Source organism: Triturus cristatus, chromosome 8 (genome assembly GCF_964204655.1).
Source record: "Triturus cristatus chromosome 8, aTriCri1.1, whole genome shotgun sequence".
In the NCBI taxonomy this organism is placed as follows: Eukaryota; Metazoa; Chordata; class Amphibia; order Caudata; family Salamandridae; genus Triturus; species Triturus cristatus.
Genome location: NC_140591.1, coordinates 291,206,804 through 291,229,023, shown reverse-complemented (window position 1 = coordinate 291,229,023; position 22,220 = coordinate 291,206,804). Strand labels below are relative to the sequence as shown.

General features: G+C 47.4%; 1 protein-coding gene across 1 annotated transcript in view; it reads right to left on the bottom strand.

Annotated features, from left to right (window-relative positions):
• The window catches only part of RNF17 (ring finger protein 17), a 2,644,767-nt gene that overhangs the window by 1,735,070 nt on the left and 887,477 nt on the right, over positions 1 to 22,220 (bottom strand). Inside the window, exon 12 of the mRNA XM_085621540.1 lies at positions 7,937 to 8,002. Within this exon, the coding sequence (XP_085477666.1) occupies positions 7,937 to 8,002 (66 nt within the window). The remainder of the gene's footprint in view (positions 1 to 7,936; positions 8,003 to 22,220) is intronic.

Genomic DNA, 22,220 nt, shown 5'->3' with positions numbered 1-22,220 from the left:
GGCCAACTTCTCACAGGCATTACTCATCTTTTCCCTCCGGTTCCTTTCATAATGCCTCAGTGGGACTTGAACCTGGTTCCGACATATCTAATGTGTGCTCCCTTTGAGCCACTTCACAACTGTCCTCTTTGTCTTCTCACTTTAAAGACAGCTTTCCTGGTGGCCATCACATCTGCCAGAAGAGTGAGTGAGCTCCAGGCTCTTTCTTCTAAACCTCCTTTTCTCTCTGTCCATCTGGACAAAGTGATTCTAAGGACTCGTCCATCTTTTCTGCCAAAGGTTGTCACCGCCTTTCATATCGGGCAGACCATCACTTTGCCCACCTTCTTTCTGCCTCTGCATCCCTCAAAAGAGGAAGAGAGGCTCCACCATCTGGACCCAAAATGTTCACTCTAATTCTCCCTGAACCGCACACAACAGTTCCGGGTGGATGATCAGCTCTTTGTTGGCTACGTGGGCCCAAGAAAGGTAGGGCCATGCACATGCGGACCATCTCTCGGGTGGGTCGATCTGTGCATAAAGGCTTGTTATTCTTTGGCTAAAAAGGAGCCTCCGGTGGGGCTGCGCGCCCATTCTACCAGGGCGACGGCAGCCACTACCGCTGTGGGACGGGGAGTTCCCTTGCATGACATCTGTCAGGCAGCTACGTGGACCTCGCTGCACACTTTTATTAAGCATTTTTGCCTGGACAGCCAAGTACGAAGAGACGGCTTCTTTGGCCGTTCTGTTCTCCAGGACTTTCTGGTGTGATCTGGGTTCGCAGACCCACCACCGGGGTTGGTATTGCTAGGGTATCTATTCTAAGGTAAGGAATCTATCACTATGTGTTTCTTTCAGATGCACAAGTTACTTACCTTCGGTAATGATGTATCTGTAAGAAACATTAGTAGTGATAGATTCCTTATCGCCCCACCCATCCTCCCCGTTCTGCGAACTGATTTCTAGGGTTAATGTCATCCCTTTCAGCGCCCTAGTTTCAAGGCACCAGTGGTCAGTATCTTGCATGGCTCTGCATTCCTGGCGCGGAAAATCGTGTAAAGAACGGACGGCAGCGTGCGAGGGCGGCGTCTAAGTAGCTGCCGCGACGTCATCTCGGTGACCAAGACGTCAGAGGGTCGCTGAGCCGCACGACGCAACCTTCCAATGGGCAGGGGTACTGCTGACAAAAAACTTTCCAGATCCAGTCTGACGCCTGGGGGTAATGCTAAGGTAAGGAATCTATCACTACTAATGTTTATTACAGATATATTGTTACCGAAGGTAAGTAACTTGTGCATCCAGACAAACGATGGTGACGGTTCTGCTACCGGTCTCTCGACCTCCGCCGGGAGCTTGAGCGGCGCGGAGCCAACTGACGGACTTCCAGCAACTTTCGGGAAAGTTCGCGCAAAGTCTTCGATGCCAAGGCCCGGCAGTCGGGCACGACTTGGAGCTGTGGTCGTGCCCCAGGCAGTAGAGACACACGCGGTGCAGGTCCGTCACCGACATCATGCGGTGACAGTCCCTGCAGTTCTTAAAACAGGGCATCCCTACAACACCAGGAGTCGATCGACTCAGAAGAAATGAGGTAAAAAGCCTTGAAAAAACTCAGTCAAAAAGTGACTAGGGGTACTTGCTCGTCCCGGATCTGCACTTGCTGGCGCGGAAAAAGAAAGAATTGATGTCAGCGCGCGAGGGCGGCGTCTAAGTAGCTGCCGCAACATCATCTCAGCGACCACGACGCCAAGGAAGCCGCACAACGCCACCTTCCGACGCGCAGGGGTACTGCTGACGATAAACTTTCCAGATCCAGTCTGACACCTAGGGATATTTCTAAGGTAGGAATCTATCACTACGTGTTTCTCTCAGATAGAGAGCAAGGTATTGGACTCTGTGCAGACTATACCTTACTTGGGTATAGTATATACAGAGCCAGCTTCCTACACTATTTCAAAGCCATTACATTGCAGAAAAAAGCACAACTGACGATATTGAGATACAGTTTTACTCAAGTGTTCACACAGAAGGTATTAAAAAAACACACAAGTAAGCACACACAAAACACAGAAATGTCACACATAGGCAAACTGAAGACTTGGCAGCTATAGGAAAGTACACAACCTACCTGTTCCTGTTTTGAGATTCTAGAGGGGGTAGAGTGGTAGTGACGCACAAGTTACTACTTGTGTATCGATATATCTGTAAGAGACATTAGTTGGTGATAGATTCCTTACCTTAGAATATCCCCAGGTGTCAGACTGGATCCGTAAAGTTTTCTGTAGCAGTACCCCTGCGTGTCAGTAGGTGGCGTTGTGCGGCTCCGCGTCCGTCACTGGCATCGTAAGAGCCGAGATGACGTCACGGAGACTACTTAGGTGCCACCCATGCGCGCTGACGTCAGTTCTGTACACGACTTCCCGCGCAAGAAACGCAGAGCCATGCAAGAAACTGACTTCTGGTGCCAAGAAACTAGGGCCCTGAAAGGGATGACCTCATCCCTAGAAATCAGTTCGCAGAACGGGGAGGACGGCTGGGGCGGTAAGGAATCTATCACCAACTAATGTCTCTTACAGATATATCGTTGCACAAGTAGTAACTTGAGCATCTGAAAGCGTGATGGATTCCTTACCTTAGAATAGATACCCCAGCAATACCAACCCCGGTGGTGGGTCTGCGAAAAGATTACACCAGAAAGTAACGGCGAACAGAACGGCCAAGGAAGCTGTCTCTCCGGACCGGACTGTCAAGGCAGTAATGCTTGGTAAACGTGTGCAGCGAAGCCCACGTAGCTGCCTAACAAATGTCCTGCAAGGGGACGCCACGTCACAAGGCAGTAGTGGCGGCAGTTGCCCTGGTCGAATGGGCATGCAGCCCCACAGGAGGCTCCTCCTTAGCAAGGAGTAACATGCTTTGATGCACAAAATGACCCACCGCAAGATGGTCCGTTTGTGCACAGCCCGACCTTTTTTAGTGCCCACGTAGCCAACAAAGAGCTGGTCATCCACCCGGAACTGCTGCATACCCTTCAGATAGAAGGAGAGCACCCGCTTTGGATCCAGACGGTGGAGCCTCTTCTCCTCCCTTGAAGGAGGTGGAAAGAAGGTGGGCAATGTGATCGTCTGCCCAATGTGAAAGGGCGTGACAACCTTTGGCAAGAAAGACAGACGGGTCCTTAAAACCAAGTTGTCCGGATGAACAGAAAGGAAAGGAGGTTTGGAAGAAAGAGCCTGGGGCTCACTCACTCTTCTGGCAGAGGTGATAGCTACCAGGAAAGCCGTCTTGAGAGTAAGAAGACGCAAAGGACAGGTATGAAGGGGCTCGAAGGGAGCGCACATCAGATACATCAAGACAAGATTCAAGTCCCATTGAGGCATTATGAACGGCACAGGAGGAAACGTGTGCGTAATGCCTTTCAGGAAACGGTTAACAACCGGGGACTTAAAAAGAGAAGGCTGATCTGGAAGCCGTAAAAAGGCGGAGATAGCCAAAAGATAACCTTTGATAGTGCCCAGAGCAGAGCCCTGCTGGGCCAAAGAAAGAAGTAACAGAAGGACTTCAGAAAGAGGAGCAGAAAGGGGATCCACAGTCTTTGCTGTGCACCATGCCACAAACTTGTTCCACCTGCAGGCGTATACCATTTTAGTGGAGGGACGCCTGGCTGCCAGAATGACATCACAGACTTCAGGAGGAAGATCGAAAGCTTTCAACTGTCGCCGCTCAATCTCCACGCATGGAGGTGGAGGCTGGATAGGTTCGGTTGGAGGACCGTCCCCTGCTGCTGCGACAGAAGATACTCCCGAAGAGGCAGACAGATCAGGGGGTCGATCGCCATGCTGAGAAGCTCGGGATCCCAATATCTTCGTGCCCAATCCGGAGCCAAAAGGATGACTTAGGCCCGGTCGCGCCAAATCTTCTTCAGCACTCTGGGCAGAAGTGGAATAGGCGGAAAGGCGTACAATAGACTGCAACTCCACTTGCGACGAAAGGCGTCGCCGAGCGAGTGCCGCTTTGGGAATTCCAACACGCAGAATTGATGATATTGCGCGTTCTCTTCAGTGGGGAATAGATCTAACCAAGATTCTCCCCACTGCGGAAAGAGACCTTGCACCACGTCCGAGTTCAGACGACATATGTGATCCATCAAGCACCGGTGGCTGAGTTAGTCCGCCCTGGCAGTCAGAGAACCTGCCAGATGTTGAACCACCAAGGTAATGCCTTGATGTTCCAGCCATGTCCAGAGATGCAGAGCCACCTGACATAGGGTCTAGAACCCCGTCCTGTTTGTTGCAATACCACATGGAGGTGGTGTTGTCCATGAACACCTGCACCACACTTCCCCGAACAGAGGGAAGGAATGCCTCCAGTGCAAGTCGGATCGCCCGAAGCTCCAACAGATTGATATGGAGCCGGGACTCCGCCGGAGACCAGAGGCATCGGATCTCCGCCTCTCCCAAGTGGCCTCCCCATCCCAGGAGGAACGCATCCGTCACCACTGTGTGCTCCGGTTGGGGAAGGGAGAGGGATCTGCCATTGACCCAATCGCGATTCCTGAGCCACCACTGCAACTGCTGCTGTGCAGTGACCGCCGAGATCTGGACATGATCGGACAGGTTGCCCTGATATTGCGCCCACTGGAACTTCAGGTCCCACTGCAGAGCCCGCATATGCCATCTGGCATGTCACCAGCAGGAGACCATCAGACTCGGAAGCCGGAGGGTCATCCTGACAAACCCGGGATAGAGGCTGAAAGATCGGAATCATAGCCTGAATATCCCGGACTCGCTGCTCGGGAGGATAAACCCGAAACAGCGTCGAATCCAGAACCGCGCCGATGAAGGGGAGCTTCTGAGAGGGACTCAGGTGCGACTTCGGCACGTTGACGGAGAACCCAAGCAAATGCAAGAGGTTTGCCGTAGTCTGAAGGTGGTTGACGATTGCCTGGGTCGAGCCCGCCTTCAACAACTAGTTGTCGAGGTAAGGAAAGACTGACACCCCCGACCTGCGCAGATGAGCTGACCTCCACGCTGATTCCCAGAGCCGCCCCTGCGGAAACCGCGTCCGCGGCCGCTTCGAGACTGGTTCTGCACAGGTTTGCTGAAGGAACGTGCCGGGGCGGCCCTGCCTTGGCCACGAAAGGAACAAAATCCAGGAGTGGCCGGGCTCTTCGTGGAAAGACCAAAGGACTTGGCGTGGCTCGGGAGTCCTTAAAGCGCTCTAGTGCACTGTCAGACTTATCGCCAAAGAGGCGAATGCCATCAAAGGGCATATCCATGAGCGAGCTCAGGACATCGGGCGATAACCCAGTAGATCGCAACCAGGCGTGGCGATGGAGCGCCGCAGTCGTCGAAATCGCCCTGCCCAACGAGTCAGCGGTGTCCAAACCACACCGAATGGCGAACTTAGCCGCATCCTTACCCTCAGCAACCGCCTGGGAAAGTACAGCCTGGACTTCCTCAAGACACTGAGGCAACACCGGCCCAACAAGCAGGTGGTGTTCACCGACCGCAGCCCCAAGCTGGCCGAAGAGAACAACCGCTTACCGAACTGTTCCAGCTTCTCAGAGTCCTTAACCGGTGGAGTCGTAGGAAAAGCACACTGCGACATCGAGGCCTGGATGACCAGACTCTCAGGCGTTGGATGAGTGGTCAGAAACGCGGGGTTACCAGGCACTGGGCGGTGTCGCCTGGCGACATTCTTATCTACAGGGGCCCCCGTGGCCGGTCGCGACCAAGTGTCCAACAGGACGTCGGTGAGGGCGTCATTGAAGGGAAGCAGTGGCTCCGACGAAGTAGATGCCGTCTGGAGCACCTCGGTGAGGAGGTTAGTTTTGAGGGCCACCACAGGAAGGTCGAGGCTGAGGACCTCAGCAGCCCGACGGAGCACCATCGTGTAGGAAGCGCCCTCCTCCATCGTAGGTGGGGGAGAGGCAAACCCCGGGTCAGAAGAGACATCAAGGTCGCTGGCGTCCTTCAGATTGTCCACCCAGTCCTGCTCAGAGTCACATTGACAGGCAAGAGGGTCCTCTGACCCCTCCCAGTCATCCTCCACCTCCGTTGCCGAAGGAACCGGTCGCGGCAGCAGAGAAGGGACATACGGCGTCGCAAACGGCGCCATAAACAGCGCCGGCCGGCCCCGTTTCCCAATGCGGATCCCAGGTAGGAATGAAATGGTCCTGGAACTGGAGCAAGGGTGGAACGAACGGCACCCACTGCTGCCCCGGAGGCGGAGCCGAGGGTGGCGCTGGGGCCAGAGTAGGCAGCTACGGATCTCGTGGCGCCGGGGCCAACGGCGTAGGTTCCTGTGGCGCCGACGGGCCAACAGGATCTGGACAAGGGACCACGGGGCCCGAAGGCGCGCTGGCGGGAGCCCGAGGCCTGGAAAGGCGGTCCATGGTGGCAAGAAACTCGTGCACCTGTTCGGGAGTCGCCGACAGAGCTGGGTAAGGCGGGTAGGCCGTGGGACTCCCAGGCTCCAAGGAAGCCGCAGGGGCAGAACCCCTGTCCCCCTCGTCGGCATCCGAGGACCGACGGGGGGACGTCGGAGAGCGAACACACTTCTTCGACTTATTTTTATGACGTCGCTTACCGAAATCCGAGGGCGAAGACTTGGAGCGAGCGGTCCCGGGAAAGGTCCCTGGACCTGGAGCGGCGTTGGGACGAGTGTCGGACCTCCAGCAGCTTCCGGCGTCGCTCCTTCAAGGCCTTCGGGCCATGGCTCGACAGTCCCTCTAGGACCGGGAGTCATGGTCCGTCTCCAGGCAGTTGAGGCAAACATCATGGGGGTCCGCCACCGACATGTTGCGACGGCAGGCCCCACAAGACTTAAAGCCAGGCATCCCTACGTGCACCAGGAGAAAAAAGGTGTGACAAAAAGTCTCAAAAGAGTATTCAAAAAGTGACTAAGATACGTTCTCTATCCGGATCAGCACTTGCTGGCGCGGAAAAATAAAGAACTGACTTCAGCTCGCATGGGTGGCGCCTAAGTAGTCTCCGTGACGTCATCTCGCCGCTTACGACGCCAGTGACGGACGCGGAGCTGCACGACGCCACCTATTGACGCGCAGGGGTACTGCTACAGAAAACTTTCCGGGTCCAGTCTGACGCCTGGGGATATTCTAAGGTAAGGAATCTATCACTAACGTGTCTCTTTCAGATCTACTATTTGTGGTGTTTTGCAGCAGAATCAAGATCTCATTGCTCAAAATGATATAACTCCTGAATGTCACACATTCTTTTCAACCTGTACACAAACACATACAAACAGTAGATGTTGTTATAAGAATATAGCTTAAAAGCAAAAATCAGTTCCTATAACCAAACAGTAGCAGCTGAACTAATTGTAAAGCCGGTAATTTCATGTCTCCCACCACACCCCAAAATCGCCTATCGCCTCCTCCATTAGATTTGGAATATTTACCACAGGCTGTAACACGAGCACCTCACACAATAGGAAAATCAATTTATGTAGCAGTGACAAACAACTGATAGGAAATTATCTAAAAGGATAGTCACAAAAGTAATCTGGCAGGTTCTCTTATTTAGCACTCATAGCTCCTGGTAAGGGTATTCGTAATTTCTTAACTTCAGAAGGCAAAAGCCATTTTTACATATTTCCAGCACAAGATCCATATTCATTAAATAGGTTAATCAGTAAAGGCACTGGTGTTGCATGAAGTCCCCACTGACAATATGCTTCTCAGAGCCTTATAAATAGGCAATGATTTATATGGTCATTTGCAATACTACTCTAAAACACAAGAAGGATTTTCATATGTGCATTGACTAACCTGACTGTGTAAGACGGTATTGACACTGCATGCTCAAACAGTAACAAAACCAGACTAATCAGCCTGGTTTGCAAGGCTGGTACCATTATTCGTGATACTAATTAGTGAATTACTTATGCTGTTAGTATTGGGTATTGGCTTCACACAAATAGATATTAAATTCAAAAGTACCTTTCCTTTTCAAATTTTCCAAAATGATTTAAGGCACTGATGATCTCTTCACTATTCATATGAATTCTGTAAAAGAAAATATAGAATACATATTTTGACAAAAGTAATAAAATGTGCAGGTAGCAATGACATCCTAAATAATTGAACAAAGAGCACTATGAAACGGCACACTGACTTTAAGCTCTACTTACAAAGAGTGTCTATATACATGCGAGGCAAAGCAACTTGTTCTGCTGCAAGGTCTTCTGAATTGTTTGGATGTGAAGTATTTTAGCAGCATTAGAGTGAACCCTTCAACATACCAAAAAGCAGTATCTGCTGCATGAAATGAAAGTAGCGGACAAACTCAAGCAGCACTCCTACTGCTTGTGAGTTAATGGAAACATACTTGGATAGGAACAAAACAAACCTATACAAAGCCAACAGTTCAGGCTGATGTATAGTTAAGTAACACATACAACTTATCAGCACCGAGGCAACTCACACAACATATATCCATGCTAAAAAGCTGAGGCACAATAACATATCTACATGAAACTATAAATACACATAAATCAATATCCACACAGATCAACAGAAATACAAACACTGAGGCAAACACAAAAATATACACAATTCCCTTCACAAACACCTAGAAGCAATCCGTTTCACACAACAGGAATCCTTTTTCATAAAAGCAAAACAGGGGAGGAATACAAGCTGACAACAAATACAATCAATCACACTATGTGAGTACATGAGCATGTATGCACAACAGTAACTGGGTAATGCATGACTGTGCTCTAGTTATTGATAGGTCAATAACTAGATGAATGCATACGTGTGGATGAAAAAAACTGATGCTTAGATGAATGATGTGGATATATGCATAAATTAGTGTGTTGGTTGATGAAGGATTATATAAATTGCTGGGTGAACCACGATATTGGGAGCTAAACATTTGTAGGTAAATATTGCCCAGTTGTCCATCAACTAACTCAAATTACTCACCCATTCATTGATACATGCATTTTCCTTTCATTCAGCCATGTAAGAACTTGCGTATACATCCATCCACTTAAACATTCATCAGGTCATGAACTCACTCAACTACATTCATAAATCCATTCGCTCACCCATGCATGGCCACTAATTCATTTATCCGGGCACTTGCTCATCCATTCATTCATCCAACCATTGCCTTATAATATTCATCCATTCACACACACAAGCATTCCAATCAACAAATAAGTAATTCTATTTAGAGATTCCAGTAAAAGCTCTTGATTTAGGTCACTGTGAGTGTAAAGTTTTTGAACATTGCCTTGATGTCGTATCTATTTAAATAGCTGGGAGCCACAGCCAGCAGTGCAACATGATGAAAAGGGACACAGTGACAATGGTTCTTGATATTGTAAGCATCCATACAGAACATCTCCAAATCAATGATCATTAAACTGTGGCAGGAGCTTTAAATAACAATTAACGCAAAATCTTTTATGCAACCTGAGGGTTGATATACGATTGGGAGGAAAAAAGGGTACTAGGCAGTAGTGGTACCCCTTCCTGGATGGGGCATGGCAGTGCTACCCTACAGGGTCACTCATCCTAATCCCATAAATTGAGACCACACTTATTTCCATTAAACAGCAAAGGCTGCAGCCTATTGGCTGCTTGCCCTTACTAGAGATCCATCATGGGTTCACTTTATGTGCTATATTCAAACTGGTAACTTTATCTTTCCCCCGTGAACATTCATTGCCAGATACTCCCATCTTTACAAGGTGACTATTCACTACTAGTACCATGCATCAATACGGAATGTGTTACTTATCCTGAAAGCATCTATTCGTAGTGTGTTGACATGTTTTTTTAGGATAGTCCTGTCATGTATACCCCATTTTAACTACATTGTCCCATCCACACAACAATAACGATTCTAAACAAGTGACCTTTTACCTAGTAGCTTACCCCTGTCTCTTCGACACCAGGCTCTCGGTGTTGTATCATAATCTCTGTCCCAGACATATATAAACAGGTCGTCAGGCACGTTATATTTATTCTGTAAAGGGCTTACTACTTTTTCATCCTTGGCCAACAACCAGCTGTGAATGATTGCATTTGTTTTGAAAAACATGCATGATTGTTTTCAAAATATTCATGATTGTTTTCAAAACATTTTGATTCTAGAAGAAACCCTGGAGTGACCACTCTAGTATAAACGACACTAGGGGTTTCTTGGCTACATACATACACGCACAGATCAAGCCTAGGTACATTTAGGTAAACTATTTAGGGGGCGCATTTTTGGAATATGCAAGTGCTACTGTTTTTATCTGAACTGATTATGTTCATCTAAATAGCACTATGGTAGAAATGTATCTACTATTTACTATATTGGCAAGCAATCTTTTTCGAATTCTTCTGTCTCCTGATAATCTCAGCACATATGTTTTACACAAGGCTGTCGCTGGACCAATAAATGCTTATTAAAACAGTCTAATCGCCATCCTGTGTATATTCCGGTGAGAAAGCAAGCACGAGTGTCCGATCTAAACATTCTATACTGTTTTCCACAGTCCCTGAAGACTCCGGGTTGTCATGTTCAGTGGTTTCCAGAGACTACCTACACCATTGTAAAATACAGGGGGTGGTAGTGGTACTGTAGAACTAGCTGATCTAACAGCTGATATATCCTGTGGGGGTTTCTAGAAGCGGGTGGGACACCAAGCACTCAGTTTAGGTGATCCAAAATGTGCAGATCCTGGAGATTCCTAGGAACTACACGACATGGTGCCCAACGTGCATTAGGTTCGTATATTAACAGTGAAAATCTGAGTAGTTCAGTCACGCTTTCTCAGAAAGCCCTACTCGCACTTTTCAGAGATGTCTGAAGTGGGAAGGGAAACCTGCCTCCGCTGATCAGACATACTCAGTGTATTGGCTGAAGGTTTAGAAAGCTTGTGAGGGAAAAAGTTACAACATTGTACAAAACCCCTAGTCACATTAATGTTTTTCTCTTCTCCTGAGAATGACTGAGTCATCGAGTGGTGGTTCGGGCTCGGGGGAAGAGGAATTAGCAAATACTCTCAACATCACAGAGAATTGCAGACATGCAGTAACTATTAAGCTGTTGGAACACTGCGTACCTACAACAGGTGGCTGGGTTACCTTCGTGCTTGAGGGAAAACAAGGTGTTCGGATCAGAGGTATTCTATTCTTGGGTTCAGTTCCCGCCTGCAGATCTGCATACTACATTGTTGCACACATACTTTGAAGTTCAACCACCAGATGAATAAATTCCATACGAAGATATTGAAGTCCTGTTAACTTGCCAGCAACACAGAAACTGGTTTAAAGGTACACTTCCACACACGTCTGCCGTGAGACTCGGTCCAATCAGTATAGAACGAGCGACCTGGCAGGTCTTTGCGACATGCACTTCACATCCTGAAATAGATACACTACCAGTGGATTTAGTCCGTGCAATATATAAAGTCATAGTCGGGCTACACAGACACATTGTCCAGTTCTTCATGCGAACATTAACAGTCCAACCTGCGAGAAATGCTCTAACTTGTCCACATCAGACCACACCTAAAATTAACCCACAGACACTGAAATCAGTAATAGGGACAATTTGTTCCTAACTGGACCAAATTACGTTCTGGATTGCACAAAAAATTCCACAGCTGGAAGCAGTATTTCAACATACGGGTCCGCAGGAAAAACATAGAATGCTAAACATTTGCTTGCCAATGAAGATGGCTCCCTCGATTGAGGATTGTACCACTTGGGAAACAATATTACTGAAGGATACATCAGAATACATGGTACCCCTTCCATAGCAGTCATTCCAGAGGTATTGAAACAGATACAGAATAAGTAAGGGGCAGGTCCTGCCCTGGACTTAGGAATGAAACTGATGGGTAAGGTTGCCCAGTCTCTACTATCATGCAGAGCAACATAAAGGGGGAGGCAGCAGCAGTGGCCATACACAGCTGCCTTTGGGAAATAGCTCCTTTATATAAGGAGCAAAAATTACCAAAAAATATTGAAGAAACCTATTCTGCATTAGGTAGAGATCATTTTGGATTCAAAGCAGAGAAGCCACAAATGGCGGGTAGTCCCGAGAAGGAAGACACAAAGCAAGAACCCGCTTCTTCTATAAAAAGAATTGGGAAAATAGAAATCCAAAAAATAACAATACAATCAAGGGGTGGGTCTCCCCAACGAGAGTCCTCTGAAAAGAGGTATAACCTTAGAAATAGTAATAACATTAGGAAACCTGATAGGTATCAGGACACTCGTAGACATTCCTTTCGTTCCTTTCAGGGTTCATCAAATTCATCAAAACACTGAAAGGGACGGGCGATCAGAACAAAAGCGGGAAGATCGACCAAAGACAAAAAGGGAAGCACATTGGAATTTAGATATTATCAAACATGAAGAGTACCCTTAAGCAAAGCCTCAATTCAAAAAGAAGAAAGTAGCTGGATCAAAACTCAGGCATGGCCAGGTCCTGAGGAATCAGCTTCTGAACGGGGAATGGGCTCTGACAATGCTAGACAGTGCAACAGAAGTAACAATAGCTCGCCAGAACCTGAAGGATTTTCTGGTGCCAGCAGCACTGAATGAACACATCACGGTGGAAACACCTGATACGAGAGTTAGTGTCCCACATTGATTACACGAAAATACACTCCAGATAGAGGGGGACATCTCAAGAAAGGTTAAAGGTCTCTTTTGGGAGAACTTCACATACGTATATGACATTCTGGTAGCAGTAAAAGATTGGCCGCCTGAGTTTGTGATGGATTGCCCAAAAGGGGCAAGCATCATTTTGCCTGCTTTCTCCGACTTTGCAGGAGTGGGCGCTAGCTCCGGCATTATACTGCAACCATGTAGGGTGAGTCGTGGAGTCTACTCACCACGAAATTCCAATAAAATCTACTCCAAATACACAGAGACAGTACCATATAGAAACGATGCAAAAAGACAGGTCAAAGAAATTCTAGACCATCATGAATACCGAAGTGTAATTGAGACTTGCACCTCCCCGATGAACAATCCTTTGTTTCCAGTAATGAAACCGGAACACACATCGTCTAGTTTTAGATTACTGACATTTGAACACATGCACACTAACATTTCCGCTTCAAAACACACACAGTGCCGCATTGATGAACATTGTGCGGAAAAAATAAACTACATTAGATATCTCAACTGGATCCTTCTGCCAAAATATAGCTCCAGACAACAAATATTGGACAGCATTCTCTGCCCTCGGCACTCAGCGTCTCTTCCGTTGTTTGCCTGAAAGGTACAAGAACAGCCCAGGGCTATTCTCTGCAAGAGTGTCAGAAATATTGCAAAAATGCAAAGAGGAGGCAGTGTCCTGTGTAGATGGCATCTATCTGACGGACAATGGATTACTTGAACACTTATGCAGGTTTAACAACATAATTGTGGGATTTGCCAATTTGGGCTACAAATTCAATTTCAAGAAATCTAAAATTGCCCATCTCAATGTCCTATTTTTGGGATATGAACTGTCAAGTAAAGGCAAGAGCCTGGTAGTCAACTTTTTAGAAAAGTGTGCCCAGCTGCAAACTCCAAAATCTCTCAAAGGTTTGCAATCCATATTAAGATTTCTAGATTTTGGCAGAACATATATTCTAGATTATGCAGAAGTAGTAAAACCTTTCGACGATTAAATCAGACTTGATTTCAGAGCATATCAGTGGACAGAGCAACACACAGATACTCACCGTTCAGTTCAGGCTGACATGACAGCATCCAAACATTTGCACACACGTGTGAATTCTACAAACTTGGTGATCCGGGTGGTCCCGGGTTTATCAGGATATACATACATCACTTTCAATGTAGGCGAGACAATCCGGTTTGCAAACAAATCACATTTATACACTAATGCTGAAATGTGATTTGTGGTAACTGAAAAAATATTGACCGCAGTACAGACTGCTGTAGTGAGAGAAAGAACACTAGCACAGGGACAATGCATACTTGACGTAACCCCAGTACCAACTTTAGAAGCTGTTACCAAAGCGAGCATTCCAAATGCAAAAGCACTGCATCCGCGAAGGATACAAGGGGCTAATTCTCCCACTGCAACAGATGTAGATTACAAATAAGATTCTACATTAAAAACACAAGCGTTCCTGCAGTACGAACAAGAATATCCTCCCCCGAATGAACTCTTGCCTCTAGAAAAATATGAATACATCATTTATACTGATGGTTCTGCACAGCCTGCCATAGGAAGGAAACAGAAGTATAGCACACCATGCGCTATAGTGAAGGGACATATGCGGGACTGTAAGTTTAATCCCAGCAATAAGACTACACAATTTCCGGGAGATTGTACAGCGCAGTTGGCAGAGCTAAAAGCCCTAATATTAGCACTACAGTATATGGATCAGCAATTCCACACACGGATAGAGTGCAATTCATTTTATTGTGTGCAGACCCATAATGAGTATCTTCATTACTGGGGCCAGAATGCATTTAGAGATTCCAAGGGTTGTACAATTAAACAAATTGTTATGGGAACAAGTGGCAAAGCTGAAAGAATGCCTGCCACAAATGCAAGTTGTTCACACCTTATCAGCGTGTTGGTGCACACATTGAAGGGAATTCACTGGATGATGAAGCTGCCAAGGGCATTACTGCAATCACTCATTCTAGCATGAGGATAGACGGAGACCTACTCAGCAGTCAACGCCTCAAAGAAAATGTAAAATGTAAATGTCCAGTATTTGTAAAGCCCGAACAATTACCCGAAGGTGTCAAAGCGCTGGGGGCCCTCGGGAAGATTAAGCGAGCTATTGCCCAGAGTCACATGGTGCTGGGCTGATCTGCAGCCGGCACCAGGGATCGAACCGTGAGCCCCCGGGTTCCGGCATCAGTTGCCCTGGCCGCTGTGCCACACCTTTTCTGACGTCCCGAAAGGCTTTCCACTCAAAAATTCCTATAAATTATTTGCACAAAACACCGTATGCGCAAATTCCAGGAGTGGGGGGATAGACCTATAATAAACATGGATCGCAGATTAGGTTTAACTCTAGCTGCATACAAGGGTCTGGGCTCCGCACATGCAGGAGTCACCGTTAGTTTCATTACTGAAGCGGCGATTCTGGTGGCCAATTTTGTCTAAACAAACGCTTATGTCTAAAAGTGCGACATTGGTCAGCAGATGAAAGGTTCACCGTAGCAATGCCACCACAAACGCCATTACTCATTTAAGAAAGATCTCTCACATGCGTCTATTTGGATCACTGCGGCCCCTTAAATTTAGACGTGGCTTCCAAGTACATCTTGGTGGCAGTAAGTTCATGCTCTAGGTTTCTATGGGTTTGGCCTCAGCGCTCGGCTGACGCTCGAACGGTTATAAAGGATTTGCGAGTCTTTATCAGGACTTACGCAACTGGCACGTTACATTACGACCGTGGCTGTGCGTTTAGCTCTCGGGCTTACAAGGAAGCCATGGAAAGTGTTGGGGTGGCCGTGCGGTACCTACCATCCCGAGGGAAATTCGGTGGTGGAGAGGAAATACTGGGACCTAAGGCAATCATTAACAGCAAGGGTATTAGGTGTGGGCAATAGTTGGGTCAATCACCTATATGGGGTCCAGAGGGCACTAAACAATATGCCAAGTAAATCCTTGGGAGGACGCACCCCCCTATGAGATCCTGTCTGGGACAAGAATATGGGTACCTGACATCGATTGTGCCAGCACAGTGGCGGATGTAAAACCATTTGAATTGAATGATCGTGTGGGTGCCCTACAGGAACTCAATGAATTCCAGGCATTACAAAGCAAAGTAAAATGCACAGCCACTTAGGAAGTGAAACCGGTTGCGGGAAGACCTGTCTCGGTCCCGAAGATTGGGGACCTGATCAAAAGAACAGTACTTCTTCCGGTTCTTGCTGGCAAAAAAGAAAAAAGATTTGTCTCCATTGATCTGATCAAACCACACTATGTGGACAATTCTCAACAGTAGGCCGCGTGGCATCCTGGGTAGCCGCAGATCTCCTCTCGGTACTATACAGGCAGTTCAAATGGAAAGACTGATAACGTTTCAAGACTCCCCTGTGCAAGATGCCGTCGTAGCCAATAACGGAGTATGAATTACACCGGTTGAAACAGAACATCCAAATGATACTGAAACACAAATTGCAATTCGGCCAAATAATGTATTTTACATCAATGTGCCTTCACAAGAAGCAACTGCCAGTTCTACAAATACTGCAGACCTCCCAAAGATAGATGGAACTGCGTCTAGCTACTTTATCAACTTCAATGACTTTTCTTCAGATCCAAGTGAACCTGAGCAAATGTAACTCATTCCCAAAAAAAGAACAATTTCGACAATTCTCTCTTTTGCTGAAAAAGACTTACTTTGTGTCCACTTGGCTGCATCTTTGGTTTGCATTAGGGATCATGTTCCTGTTAACTTGGATTGGCATAGTTACTGTCTTTTTCCTACTACTGAATGGACATTACCTCCCACAACACTCTGCAATACAACCTGTGAACTTGGTTCTGAAACCACATACGTCAGACTGTGAACAAAGAGACTTGTCCCTTGTGAACATTACAGCAGTTCCAATACAGGACGGTATAGTTTGGGAAAGGGTTTCATATGATGTATTTGGTCCTCCTGAACATTTGAAAATTCCACACGTATTTAAAATTTCAATGAATGATTTCATTACCTCAAGTACACTCTCTTGATTGGGACATTGAGACTGTAAATACTATGTTCTCAGATTTAGAACAATCTGCTGCGTATTCTTACAGGGAATTGTACAAAGACACACCGGACTTTAACAGTATTTATTGTTACCAGCACTTTGGTCATCACTTTTTGCACAGAGCTAGTGTTCCACGCACTGTAAACGCTTACCATCAGTGGGAACACTGCCTGGCACCACTGAAAGGTAGTTCTGCCAAATTCGCACAGAAATTTGCACACTTTTCAGGATTCAATACATCAGACACAATGTCATACTACTATAAGTTAGTAAAAATGAATGCAACTGCGGAGGAAATGATGCTGACAAACACCAAGCTTATAGATTCAGCACCTTATATCTCCCAACTGTCTATACAAGGTTTTGACTATTGGAGGGACACAATAGAAACACAATCCATCTGGGGGACAAAAGAATGGCAAGTTCAGGGCTCTGAGGCTTTACTTAGAGCTTGCCTCATACCGTACCAGATAATATTCCTGAACAGAACAGTGCAACAGACCACCTGCTACGGGTTTGCAAAAATTAAAGACCTCAAAACACCACGCATCCCTTGCCTACACCTATTGAAGGTATATTAAATGACACACTAACAAGTGAGGAGATGCTGGGTGTAATGATACGGAATGGTACAAACAAATAATCAGCTCCAAATTGGATTCCATGGTTGGTTTGGCCTAGTGACACAAGTAGGTGTCAATTAAGATTCAAGGCTACCACGGGAGGGTTTAGTATCCGTGGGCCCAACCTAAGATAGGTACACTCAGACGGCCCAGGGGTTGGGACTTCTTATAGTGTTGGGAAGTTGTGCCTAGAATGGCTAAAATCCTCAACGCTACAACAGGTGAAACACTTGTCCCTTCTAGCTGACTACATGAAACTTAGGGATTTCTTGCTAGGTCCCAAGAAACCGCATAAAAAACTGTAGAAAGTCTCCCAACAGGATGCTGCGGAGAGATTACGTGAGATTGATAGCCTAGAAAAGACCTTGGCTGTGGTAGACAATGGTACGACCATACTTTCTTCAATTATTTATTTACTGGGCAACATTGTGTAATCGGCACTTGACATAATGGAACAAGATCTGTCTTTTCTAAAACATGGGCAATCTCAATTGCACTCCATTATGCTTTTAAACTGGACGCTACAATCACTTCCGGCTTATAATCTGACCGACAGGCAGTTGACCATGGCACGCAAAGATGCAAAGTACACCATGCTGCTCACTGAAAAATTAGAGAAGTAACCTTTTACAGTAGCAGAGTCACCATCTATGGAATGGTTAATTTATGGTTATAACACACTGCCAATCACGATATTCCAGGTCTAATACTGACTTAGTTACATCCAAGCAGGCATGTATGAAGCATTGGGTGCAGAGTACCTACAGGAAACCAGGGAATTACCGAATAGATGTAGATGCAGAAAGAAGGACACTGAAGTTTTCTCAAGTGGAACAGACTGTTATAGGGCTTTAAGTGGATCTTTAGTGTGCATGGAGGTGTATCTTCGTGGAGTGCTTCGAAAGCGACCATATTTTGCAGATTGAAAGAATCCCCAATTGCAGTGATTCATCCAGTTTTCAAGTTACTTTTAAGCGGGAGTTATTTAATGCTGAACGATCAAGGCTGTTGCAGGATAGTGCCAGGTATCGCATATCTAGTCACAGAAAACCTCAGGGTTGTTTGTTGTAAGTAAGAAACGCGTTACTTACCTGTAACAGCAGTTATCCAGTATTGGTGTCTTTCATAGATTCACATGCCTGAATCTTTCCCCGTCGTCGAGACGGGAGCCTCCGGTACATAAAAAAGTAATGTCCTATAGACATACATAGAGAAAAATAGGCCTAAGGGCCTCCCCTTAGCCGCCTATCTTAGTCCTTATGTAAAAAGGACCAAACTCTTAGAGTCAGCCAATCAGCTATCACCTCCCTCTAGAACCTTCCTGGCAGGAGCCTCAGTCCCTCAGATTTTCGTACGCACCAAGCTAGGTAGGCGTAATACAGTTAGGGAGAGACGTGAGTCCTTCCAGGGGAGGCGGGAGGGTTGCATGTGAATCTATGAAAGACACCAATACTGGATAACTGCTGTTACAGGTAAGTAACGCGTTTCTTATCCAGTATTAGGGGTGTCTTTCATAGATTCACATGCCTGAATCAGAGTAGTTAGCAATACATTATGCACATTTCTGATGTAACATGCCATATAGTTATTTTAGATAATACACATATTACCATAACAGTTTGAAACATTGGCATACAACAAACAGTAAAACAGTAAAGAATGTGCATACCAGGAAGGCGGGTTGTTGGAAGGCTCACCTCACTGGAACAGATGGCGGAGCACCGCCTGGCCCACTGCCGCATCCTTCGTAAGTTCGGCATCCAGGCAGTAGTGTCTGGAGAAGGTATGCGGTGACTTCCACGTCGCCGCTCTACAGATGTCCAAAATCGGCACTCCAGCGAACAGCGCTGCTGATGTGGACATCGCTCTGGTGGAGTGTGCTTCCACCCTGTCTCGCAACGGCCGTCCGGCCCCTTCATGGTAGAACGCTATTGCAGAAGAGATCCACCTTGAAATGCTCTGTTTTGTTAGAGGCATACCCAGCCTTGGTCTGCTGTAGGCCACAAATAACTGCGAAGACTTTCTGAAGGTTTTTGTCTTGTCTATATAAAACTTAAGACACCGTTTGAGATCCAGAGAATGGAGCGTCCTTTCTGCTGCCGTGGTAGGGTTTGCAAAGAAGGAGCGTAGGACCACCGGCTCGTTGAGGTGAAAGTCTGAAGGCACTTTCGGTATGAACTTGGGATTTGTCCTCAGCACCACCCTGTCCTGTTTGAACTGCATGAAGGGCTCCTGAATGGAGAGAGCTTGCAACTCGCTGACTCTCCTGGAGAGCCGTTTTCCATGAGATGTACTTGATGGAAGCTCGGTGAATGGGCTCAAAGGGGTGCTTCATGAGTTGGTTAAGGACCAAGTTGAGGTGCCATGTCGGTGGGACCCGTTGAGGTCTTGGAAAGGACCTATAAAGACCCTTAAGGAACTGTTTAACAAGTCTACTGGACCAGAGAGACGGGCCTTTGAAAGTCCTGGTAAAACGTGAAATTGCCGCCAGATGCACCTTTATGGATGCATGCGCTAATCCGGACTGTGCCAGAAGCAGGAGATATGGCAATATCTGTTCGGGCGTGATATGAAGTGGTCTCAGGCCCTTCTCCGAGCACCAAACGCAGAAGCGTTTCCATTTGAGAGAGTAGGTTTTGTTGGTACTGTCCGCCCTCGCTTTTGCTAGCACGTCCCTGCATTCCTGCGGGATGTTCAAATGGCAGAACTCTCTGTGCTCAGGAGCCAGGCCGATAACCTGAGCGATTGGAGGTTCGGGAATTGCACCTGCCCGTTGGACATTGTCAGCAGGTTCGGGTGCTGTGTTAGACGAATCGGTGTCCTGATGGAGAGGTGATGAAGGTCCGAGAACCAGTGCTGCCTCGGCCAGTACGGGGCGATCAGAATTAGGGTACAGGGCTCCGCCTTCATGTTCCTGAGGACCCTGGGAATCATCGGGAACGGTGGAAAAGCGTACGCAAATACGCTGAACCAGCCTATGGAAAAGGCATTTCCGAGCGACTCCGGTTGGGGATGCCAGCTTGCGTAGCTTGGGCATTTGGCGTTCTCCCTGGTGGCGAACAGGTCGATTCCTGGAACCCCCCACTCCGAGAATACGTGTGTTAGTGCACTCTCGTTGAGCTCCCATTCGTGGGAGAGGGATTTCTGCCTGCTTAGGGCGTCCGCAATGGTGTTGTCCTTTCCCAGGACGGAGTCCGCCCTGAGGGTGATCCCCTGGAGAACAAGCCAGTTCCAGATCTTCTGCGATTCGCGCGATAGAGTGAGCGAACGCGTTCCTCCCTGCTTGTTCAGATAATGCATCGTCGTGGTGTTGTCCGTTCTGACGAGCACCTGGGAGTTCTGGATGCGTGGTAAAAAGGCCTGCAGCGCTAGATACACAGCCCTCAACTCCAGCAGATTGATATGGAGGCGTTGCTCCCGATCCGACCATTTGCCACTTACTCTGAGGTCCTGAAGATCAGCTCCCCAGCCCGCTAGAGATGCATCTGTGGTGATCACCAGTGGCGCTGCTGGAAGCAGGAACGGTAGTCCTCTCGAGAGGTTTCTGGAATCCTTCCACCACTCGAGACTCTTGGATATTTGCGGTGTTATGCTTATAATGTCCTCGAACGAACCTGTACTCTGAGTCCACTGGTTCGAGAGAGCCTCCTGCAGTGGACGCATCCGCAGCCTGCAGTGAGGGAGGAGTAGTATACAAGTAGACATCATTCCCAGGAGTGACTTGAAGGTGCGAACCCTCAGGGATTTCCTTGATGCCACCGTCTTGGCCAGCGATATGATCCTGTGTTTTCTTTCGTCTGAAGGAAATGCTCTCGCGCATTCCGTATTCAAGGTAGCCCCGAGGAAGGTGATGCTTCTCGTTGGGGACATATGTGATTTCTGAAGATTGAGTGTCAGTCCTAGATGTTGGAAAAGATTGGTACAAGCGTTGGAGGATTTGGTTGCGCCTACGGCCGTGGGCGCCTTGACCAGCTAGTCGTCTAGGTAGGGGAAAACTTGGTGACCCATTTGACGTAGGAAAGCTGCCACAGGAGAAAGGCACTTGGTGAAAATCCGCGGAGCGGATTTGAGGCCGAACGGAAGGACCTTGAACTGGTAGTGCTGTCCTGCCACTTCGAAACGTAGAAACTTTCTGTGCCCCCTGAGAATCGGGATGTGATAGTAAGCATCCTGAAGATCCAAGGATGTCATGAAATCTCCTTCCTCCAGAATGCCTAGGATTTCTTGGAGCGTCACCATCCTGAACGACTGACTCTTCAGGAAAGAGTTGAGTGCTCTGAGGTCCAAGATGGGCCTCCACTTCTTTTCTTTCTTTCGTATCAGAAAGAAACGGGAGTAGAATCCTTTCTCCCTCTGAGCTGATGGAACTCGCTCGATTGCTCCCTTGCGTAACATCTCCGATATTTCCCGGAGCAGCAGCCGCAGATGTCTGTGTGGAAACCTGCGGGGAGGGGTTGCAGGCGGGATGGCGGTAAATTCTAGGGAATGGCCGAATCTGAGGAGTTGGAGCACCCAACGATCTGAGGTGATGATGCGCCAATTTTTTAGGAAATGGGTCAATTTTCCTCCAATTTGTGAAGAAGAAGATGGTAGCTGGACTGGCTGGAGTAAGCGGTCACTGGCGTCCGCCGGTGCCCCTCTTCTGGTTCTTACCCCTGAAATTAGATCTTCCGTAAGATGACTGTCGACCCTGTTGCTGCTTTTGCTGGTACTGGGTCTTATTCTGGAAAGAATATGAGGACTTATTCTGGAAGGATCCTCTGTAGGAGGACTGACCTCTAGATTTGTTGCCCCGAAAGGACTGGTTCCTTGCATGCAGGGTTCCAAGCGCTCTAGCCGTGTCCGTGTCCTTTTTAATGGCTTGTAGCGCCTCGTCAATTTTATCTCCAAATAGATGCTGT